General features: G+C 48.1%; 1 protein-coding gene across 1 annotated transcript in view; it reads right to left on the reverse strand.

Moving 5' to 3' along the window:
* The window catches only part of adgrl3.1 (adhesion G protein-coupled receptor L3.1), a gene marked incomplete at both ends in the record, with an annotated part of 74,689 nt that overhangs the window by 53,736 nt on the left and 10,953 nt on the right, over nt 1–10,000 (reverse strand). The window contains 2 exons of the mRNA XM_080859245.1: nt 1–235; nt 2,951–2,965. The exon at nt 1–235 is cut by the window's left edge and continues 560 nt beyond it. Of these exons, the coding sequence (XP_080715371.1) occupies nt 1–235; nt 2,951–2,965 (250 nt within the window). The remainder of the gene's footprint in view (nt 236–2,950; nt 2,966–10,000) is intronic.

A 10,000-nucleotide genomic window follows, 5' to 3' on the forward strand; every position in this document is an offset into this window, starting at 1 on the left:
CCCGTGCCGTCCACGCGGTGGGGCAGCTTGTACGTCGTGGTGGGTCGCCCCGCTATGAAGTCCTCCTTGGACGAGTACTCGGTCAGGGTGTCCGTCCTGTAGGGTGTCCAGGGCATGTAGTAGATCTTGTTGGAGGACTGCAGGGGGTCTTTGCACCAGGCTCCAGACTGGTGGTCCGACTCGAAGAGATGTTCACTCTGGTAGACCCCCCGGAGTATGCCCGGGCACAGGAACACTGAGGGGAGAGGGGACAAGAGAACAAGGGCGTAAACTGATAGTATTTAGTTTTATACCATATATTGGACACTCAGTCTTACACTGTATACCCGAACAAGTTCAGAGAACTCGAAACTTTTGATGTAACCGATTACATAAGAAAATTTGAGTACATATATTATTTTTTTTAAGTAAACTTAACTCAAAAAATGATACATTTTCATTCCTTCATGTATAATTTTTGAGTTAAGTTTACTTAAAAAAAATAATATATGTACTCAAATTTTCTTATGTAATCGGTTACATCAAAAGTTTTGAGTTCTCTGAACTTGTTCGGGTTTACAGTGTAGATTTGTCAGTCATGATCCAGGTTTAATCTTTTACAATGATGGCCAATCAATGTGAGACAGAGCTTGAAGTCCAACTCGCCCAGAGCTTCACCTCAAGATAATCTGCCTATCCCTTGTGAGATAGTGAGTTGATACAAATAAGCGTAACATTAGGTATAAATGAGATTGAATTATTGACTATGGTATATCCTTATTAACTATGAATCTCAAATGACCGGTCCCTTCAAAACGCAAACCAATCCAGACTCTTACATGCTAACCTACATTTCTCTATACATTGCACAACTACCTCATTGATGGCTCCTATTAACATGCTGTAAAAGCCACCATGCCCCATGTCATGAGACTTGTATACTCTCACCTCCAGATTAATGACCATGAAGGACTCTATAATGTGGAGCCATTAGTTCCACATTTGGTCACACATTAATTGATAAAATGGTTTATATAAGTGATATAAGCTAATTTAATTTTCACTTGGAGTTTTAAATTAACATTTAATAATACAATTTTATACAAACAATTACAATGTGTTATTAAAACCTTAATGAATATACAATTCATAATAGATGTCACCTTCAAGTAAAGTGTTCCCACATGTTTTGTTTGGCATGAATATAATTTATGAGCAGCCCTCTCATATGAGTCATGTAGTCTTTTGTCTTCCAACGCCAAAAACATCTAATAACCCTCTGAATTGTATTTCATGCATTTCATTTCTTAAAAGATATATTTTGAAGTTGTAAATTAAACGTAATAACCATGACACTTGTGTTCACACTGGGGAGGTGTGATTTTAATTTCAATTTCACAGCAATCTATATCTTCTTGATTTAAGTGACACCACCAGCGTGACACCACCACAAGTGACATCAATCGTCATATAATTGTATTCCTTGTCTTCCAATGTGTTAGTTCCTTAAGCAAAGCTATTTTAAAATGATGTTATTCCATTTGATGTGATAATTTCAACTATATATTTTGAAAAAGAATACTAACCTTGCAAGAAGACCCTTTTATTTAGTTATTTCTTGATATAATTGAATTAACACCATTAACCAAAATAAACCCTAAAAGATGAATACATAATTAACCATTCAGATTGATATTGGCTCTCAACCAATATGTCTTTGTCTGTGTACGCAGTCAAGCTCAAACGTATTATCCATTAGTCTTTTGTGATGAATCTTCTCACGCTATTACCTCCATTACTGCTGTGGAGCTGAATTGGATCTCCAGACTACTATCAGGAAAAGCTAATGGTCATCGCCTGTAGCAGGCCCATGCCCCAGTAACCGCTAAGATTTACGTCTGTCTGGGTCACAGTTCACTGGACCCCTACCCGGGGAGATATTTATATGTGTTAAGAGAATGGGAGGCTGTCAAACACAATAACACCAGACACGTCAAAATGTGCCCTTCCCCGAAGAAATACAGCCCCCATCTAAGCACTACAACAGATCCGTGTGGAAGATACCATCCCCAACCCCCCCCTCCCTTGTCTGGTTCTGCCGAGCTGCTTTCTCCATCGCCAGTTCAAGAACTGTAAATGTGTTGGAATGAGTGTTTTATTCCCTTCCGCAGCCCTGTCCGTCAGTCTCTACCCAAATTCATTTCCCACCAGGAGCGCTTTTATTTTAGTCGGTTTTTGCGCAATAACTCCCACATTCCCAATTTACGCCAGCGACCCGTTAGTTCCGGGAACTCAGCCGGAGGGGGGCAGTCCCAGGGATGGGAGAGTCACATGGACTGGAATGTGTGTCACGGTCACGGAAAAAGCCACAGACTCACAACATTCCCACAATTGAATTCCCGTTCTGCGTCACATTGTGGGGACATCCTCCCGGGAAAAGGCAGTGGGCACTTGAGATAGCATTACGTTTCTTCCTCTCTCTGTGTGAACACTGCTGAGGTGGTTACGGAAAGGGAGGCTAACAATTGACACGCAGTATTAATTCCCATGCTTTGTCCAAATAAGAGGAAGCGATCATTTTATACGACGGACCTGGCAGGAAAGGGCCTGGACATTTATAGTGTGCAGGAGTCCGTCAGATGATGAAGTGGGGGTCTAAGGTGTCCTCCCTCCCTCCTACTCTAGCATACGGCGTCAGTGTGTGTGTGTGTGTGTGTGTGTGTGTGTGTGTGTGTGTGTGTGTGTGTGTGTGTAAGGGTGTGTGTGTGTGTGCAGGGAGTAAAAGTAAAATTAACTGTGAGGTTCTTCTGGTGTAACAAAGCTTCTCGGTGAAGTCAGCCCCTCAGAGACATGATGTGTGTGGGCCATTAGTAGCGAATGAGGGAAGTGGTTTAAGTGTGCAGGAGTGTGTGTGTGTGTGTGTGTGTGTGTGTGTGTGTGTGTGTGTGTGTGTGTGAGTAGAAGACCTTACCTCTCTGTTCCACTTCTGACAGAGGCAGTTGAGACACGTCGGAGGAGGCAGGGAGGGGTCATGTAGAGAGAGAGATGGATAGTGGGGGGCAGAGAGGGAGGGAGAGAGAAGAGAGAAGAGAGAAAGAGCAGATTAACGATGCAATAATACGAGTGTTATCTACGTAATGTGCATCATATTTTATGCCATAACCTTGTGAAAACTCGTGGGACGCTCTTCATTTACAGCTTGGTAGTGTAATTACCAAAGCGTTACTGGAACCCGAAACCCATAAATTATAAAATCACGAAAACAAAAAACAGATGAATAAATAACAAACATTGTGGCTTGGATCCTCCCAGCACAGGAAAGACTGACATCATCTGTGATCCATAAAGAAAACAACACGGGGATGATATGACCTCCGACACCTCACTGTGTGTGTGTGTGTGTGTGTGTGTGTGTGTGTGTGTGTCTGTGTGTGTGTGTGTGTGTGTGTGTGTGTGTGTGTGTGTGTGTGTGTGTGTGTGCAGGGATATGGTATGACCTCCGACACCTCACTGTGTGTGTGTGTGTGTGTGTGCGTGTGTGTGTGTGTGTGTGTGTGTATGCAGGGAGACAGTATGACCTCCGACACCTCAGCATGGAGGATCAAATCTGTGTATTACAGCGGCGATGGCAGATCCGGCGTCCCGCTCGGGAGGCAGCACTGGTGAGCCCGCCGGTGAGCGAGGATCACTCACACACACACACACACACACACACACACACACACACACACACACACACACACACACACGCTCGGGAGGCAGCACTGGTGAGCCCGCCGGTGAGCGGGGCTTTCAGCAGCGGTGTGAGCTGGTGGAGGTGTGAGGGGAGTGAGTGTGAGTGTGTGTGTGTGTGTGTGTGTGTGTGTGAGGGGAGTGACTGTGTTCATGAGCCCTCTCCACTCCCGCTCCACTCCCGCTTCTCTCTGCTCTGCTCACTCAGGGTCTCCCCACGGGGATGAGGACATGATGGAAACCTGATCCTCCACCTCCATCTCTCTCTCTCTCTCTCTTTCCACTGCTCTCCTGTTCTCAGAGTTTTAAAAGTCAATGTGTGAGTGTGAGTGTGTGTGTGTAGGGGTGTGTGTGTGTGTGGGTGTGTGTGTGTGTGTGTGTGTGTATGTGTGTGTGTGTGTGTGTGTGTGAGTGAGTGTGTAGGGGTGTGTGTGTGTGTGTGTGTGTGTGTGTGTGTGTGTGTGTGTGTAGGGGTGTGTGTGTGTGTGGGTGTGTGTGTGTCTATCCATCCTTTTGTGTTTCAGTGTTTTTATTACTGTGTTAAAGCTAAAAGAGATATGCAGTGATCCTTTGGGATGCCCTACAGGGCAGAAAAAAAGATTGTTCTTACGCTTGTACTGCCGTGTGTGTGTGTGTGTGTGTGTGTGTGTGTGTGTGTGTGTATGTATGTGTGTGTGTGTGTGTCTGTTTGTGTGTGTCCTTACTTTCACATATTCCCCATCCACACTTTCTCACCCCATTAAACGTCCCTTTAATGAAATATGCATAGAGTTGTGCGAGTGTTAATGCATCGCTCAATGAAAATACCTTCACAGCATACTTATCATGTGTGTGTGTGTGTGTGTGTGTGTGTGTGTATGTGTGTTAGAAGATTATTATTTTTTGTACTGTTTCAACACACTGCTCAGTCCCAGCCCCCACCCAGCACATACATATGATCCATCTTTAAGGCAGAGTACAGACACCCATAAACGCAGCTCTGCAAGCAGCAAAGGGCCTTTTAATATGAGAATCTGTTAATGGAGCTGCTAAAAGGAAGCAGTATGTGTCAGTGGTGTGAAATGGCCAAGGCTGGGAGTGGAGGGAGAGCCCAGCTATCTGTCTACGGCTCTCTACAGGCGGGGGGGACAGGGGTCTCTCTCTACAGGCGGGGGGGACAGGGGTCCCTCTCTACAGGCAGGGGGGACAGGGGTCCCTCTCTACAGGCGGGGGGGACAGGGGTCCCTCTCTACAGGCAGGGGGGACAGGGGTCTCTCTCTACAGGCAGGGGGGAGCAGGGGTCCCTCTCTACAGGCAGGGGGGACAGGGGTCCCTCTCTACAGGCAGGGGGGACAGGGGTCCCTCTCTACAGGCAGGGGGGACAGGGGTCCCTCTCTACAGGCAGGGGGGACAGGGGTCCCTCTCTACAGGCAGGGGGGGACAGGGGTCCCTCTCTACAGGCAGGGGGGACAGGGGTCCCTCTCTACAGGCAGGGGGGACAGGGGTCTCTCTCTACAGGCAGGGGGGACAGGGGTCCCTCTCTACAGGCAGGGGGGACAGGGGTCCCTCTCTACAGGCAGGGGGGGACAGGGGTCCCTCTCTACAGGCAGGGGGGGACGGGGGTCCCTCTCTACAGGCAGGGGGGACAGGGGTCCCTCTCTACAGGCAGGGGGGACAGGGGTCCCTCTCTACAGGCAGGGGGGACAGGGGTCCCTCTCTACAGGCAGGGGGGACAGGGGTCCCTCTCTACAGGCAGGGGGGACAGGGGTCCCTCTCTACAGGCAGGGGGGACAGGGGTCCCTCTCTACAGGCAGGGGGACAGGGGTCCCTCTCTACAGGCAGGGGGGACAGGGGTTGCTCTCTACAGGCAGGGGGGACGGGGGTCTGGCTGACAGGCAGGGGGGACAGGGGTCCCTCTCTACAGGCAGGGGGGACGGGGGTCTGGCTGACAGTCCGCAGCAGTAAAGGGGTTCAAATGAGGGGGTGTGTGGACTACGGGAGAAACGGTGTCGGAAAAACACACGAGACAAATGACTGTCCATTTGCACAGACACTTGTGGCGGCAGAGGGGGACCACTCAGGCTGGCATCTCATATAATTGGGTCTCACTTGTTGAGGTGTGTTGTATCACACACACCCAGGCTGCAGCAGCAAGCCACAGGAGCAGGAAGAGTGTGTTTTATCACACACACCCAGGCTGCAGCAGCAAGCCATAGGAGCAGGAAGAGTGCACCATAGCCAGAGGCGTGTCCTTTCAGTCACCTGACAGGACAGTCACCCAGGTCACACATCACATTTCTTTTTGTTTGTTTGTCTGTTTTTGTTGACACTGCAGGGAAGAAATGGATTTCTCATTCTTGTATTAATAAACAACAACAATGTGGTGAAGACACAATCCTGAGGGACAGAGAGGCAGAAGCTAATCTTTGGCATATTTGATAGATCTTATGGCTCAGTGCACTGCTAAGCCAGTCTCGCAGGCGCATTGCTTTCTTACATGTTTGTCTTCCTCCAAGTCAAACCAGACATGGACAACCAAGGTCACCCTGAGTTTGATAGAAATATGTCTTTCTGCCTCTCTCTTGCTCTTGCTCTCTCTCTCTCTCTCTCTCTCTCTCTCTCTCTCTCTCTCTCTCTCCATCGTTCTTTTTCATAGAAGTCTGGCAGGAGAGATGTGAGATCTAAATTTAAGTTTGCCAGTAAAACACGTAGACATAGATGTCAGATGTCTGGGTGTTTCCTTGCATGAGTGTGAAATTCAGCCGTAGCAGGGCATTATGTTGGCTCTAACTAGGGCGCCATTAGCGGGCAGCCAGTCTGATCTCGCTGCTTAATTAGCAGCCATCTTTGTTTCTGCTCCCACCTCTAGCTGTGTGGGCTGAGGGAGCTCGCCATGCTGCCCTCCTGGGTTTCACTACGCTACACTCAAGCACTCGTGAAGAGCGTGAACCTTTGACTTCAACACTGTCTGTAGCATTTGCAGCAGTGAATTATCGTTTTTGATATGCTGTGGAATGTGCAATAAAGTTTTTAAAACGTAATTCTACATTAATAAAGGAAAAACCTACAACACAAAAAATGTGAGTCACAGGAGGTTTAGGCTTCCAAGGTATATTTGGCAGAGGCTGCAGCTCTAAAGTTGGGGTTGAGCTCTGCACTAAAGCCTGGAGGACAGCCAAGGCTTTCAGCCACATGGGAAAGTGGGAAGCCAAAAACTAGTCAGAAACATTTGGAAGGAAATCCCAGCTGGGCTGCCGCACAGGTAATTGAATTACCTGCATTTTAATGCACCCTGACTCGCAAGACCTTGAAAAATGGTGGTGGTGGTGCTACGACGGGAGAAAAAAAAAACGACAGCGGCGAGGAACGCCTCCGGCTCACCCTGAACACACTGAACACACTGAACACACTGAACACACCGCGTCGACAGCAGAATGGAGATGGGCTGAAGAGCAACTCATGCGGTATGGTGTGTGTGAGGTGTCTGGTGAATGATTAGGTGGACACTCTTCCAGCATGTGTACGCACTCACACACACACACACACACACACACACAGAGACACACACACACACACACACACACCCTTTCTGTGTGATGGATAGGTCTCTCACGAATAGATTTTTACAGAGGACTCATTTGTGTGTGCCCCTAGTTCACCTCTGGCACAGTCATTTATATTAGTCCATTTAGCCACCACACTTCCCTCGTCATTACACATCTATTGTGCTGTAAAAACAATTTAGCTAGCAGTTCTTTTTTTTTTACAGTTTTTTTAATCCCAAATGAGGTTTCTGTGCATGCATACACATGCCGTACAGCGAAGCAAAACATCACACATACTCCCGTGCACTTGCATCTACACACACACGCACACACACACGCACACACACGCAACAAAAGGATATGATGATGCTCAGCAATTTGAAGCCTATTCAAGCACCTCCTCTTGCACACACTAAGTCATTACGAGGAGGTGAGGAGAGCAGGCGTCTCATTAAACTCACTGTCCGCTAAAGAATAACAGCCCGTCAGAGAAACAGCCAGGGATCGAGACACACCAGGCGCCCAGACACGGCTAAGGCTTTCACCACACACACACTCACACACACACACACACACACACACACACACACACACACACACACACACACACCAGGCGCCCAGACGCGGGCTAATGCCTTCACCAGTTCACCAATGTGATGCTCGCGAGCGGATAGACGTAGGCAGCAAAATTCATTGACCAATATATTGACTGCCTGTTTCTGTCAAACGCTGCAATTACAGGTGGGAAAATATCAAGTGACCTTGACCCGTCTGCACTCTGGATCCATACTTACTGGGTCATAATTGGAAATTGTATACAAAGTCCGATAATACGAAATAGTAGAATTGCCCATGCTCAGTGTTACAAGTCGGGGCTACGATGCAACGCTAAGTGCTTCCAGCTGCTGCAAGACTGTGAGAGTCAGACATTCCTTTGTTGGAGGAGCGGTTTTCCGGCTCTTCACCGGTCTTGTAAATCAGTCTTTTATCTTGATCGAAATGCTTTCTTTTTGGGGGAATTGATTTGCTCATTTATTTCCTCACATAAACCATAATCTGAGTTTAAAGTAATATATCACCATATCATGTTTTGGAGGAACACATTTTGGCACATTCATATCTTCCACAGCTTTATATTCTTGCCTCTAAGTGCTTTTGCAGTGTCCATTATGCCCAAGCTGGTATAGGCTCTTCCTCCATTTCACCATCTCTTCCCATTCTGGGTGGGAGCTAAGCACAGATCTCACACACACACATCCTCCTCAATCAGCCTCACGTGCTGCTGCTGCGCCCTGCCCTAATGGACCTCCATAATGTGTGTGTGTGTGTGTGTGTGTGTGTGTGTGTGTGTGTGTGTGTGTGTGTGTGTGTGTGTGTGTGTGTGTGTGTGTGTGTGTGTGTGTGTCTGCTCTGTTAGCCTGGTCCCTCTAATGACTTGGAGCTTTGAGAAGTTGCCCATTTGCTTTTTTTTTTCACTCCAAAGGAACCCAATACATCTCTCTCTCTCTCTCTCTCTCTCTCTCTCTCTCTCTCTCTCTCTCTCTCTCTCTCTCTGTGTCTGTCTCTCTCTCTCATTCTAAATGATCTGATAAACTCCTCATCCTCCTCGTTTTCATCCATCCCGTCTCTCCTTCGTGCTGCAGCAACTCAATAAGCGGTCTGGCATGAGGAGATGGAGAGGAGGTATCGCGTTGTGTTTCCATCTGCCGCAGAGAAGGATTGAGACGTATATTATTTAATCTGGGCCGTCACTCGAGACGGTGAGCTGTATTTGGGAGAGGGTAATTGAACGTTTCTGGAGGCAGTCGGGGTGCCGTGTGTGAGAAGACAGGGAGATGTGATGGATGGCCTGGCTGGATGAAAATCCTCAGAGCCTCTCGCCACTAGGTACAGGCCTCATGTTGATCTCGACCTTTTCTTGACACCTCTCAGGCCTTTTGCTGTTTTGACGACTGTGTGTCTGTCTGTCTGTGTGTGTGTGTGTGTGTGTGTGTGTGTGTGTGTGTGTGTGTGTGTGTGTGTGTGTGTGTGCGTGTGTGCTTGTGTATATGTGTGTGTGTGCGTGCGTATTGGCACATGGCAGTTTCTGAGTGGAATTTAGTGTGTGTGTGTGTGTGTGTGTGTGTGCGTGTGTATATGTGTGTGTGCGTGCGTGTTGGCACATGGCAGTTTCTGAGTGGAATTTAGTGTGTGTGTGTGTGTGTGTGTGTGTGTGTGTGTGCAAGTCTGTTTCTGTGGGCCCCTTTGTTTGTTGATGTATGTGAGTGTTTGCAGCATCCGTGAATTGAACCCAAATTGTTTTCCCTGGGTGTCAAGTGGAATGCCCACTGTCTGTCTTCACGCCTGTCCTGGGTCAGAGTTCAAAGGTCGAAGGCTACGTGCATCCTGTGACTCTATCCCCTCCTTCCTGTCCCATTCTCGCCATTGTCCCGCCGTGTTTAGGCTGACAAATTCCATGAGCTGCATTACTCTTTCCTAAACCCCACACGGGCCGTATCATATTTTTATTTTTATTTTCCTTGCCACCCCGTTACTGGGCGTCATTGGCTGCGCCTTGAGTGTGTCTCTGGGAGAGTATTATGTTTCCCTGCTCTGCTGTCAGCCGGAGCCAAAGGGCCGCTACGCTAGGCTAACTCCCAGCCTGCTTTCTGCTGACTGCGCTGCCCTGGCCTCGGCCTGTCGCAGATTCATGGCCTCCTGGAGGGAACGCTGTGGCCGTGGGCTGTGTTAGGTGTGTGTGTGTGTGTTAGTGTGTGTGTGTGTGT

The sequence above is a fragment of the Sprattus sprattus genome, assembly GCF_963457725.1.
Source record: "Sprattus sprattus genome assembly, chromosome: 20".
Lineage (NCBI taxonomy): Eukaryota > Metazoa > Chordata > Actinopteri > Clupeiformes > Clupeidae > Sprattus > Sprattus sprattus.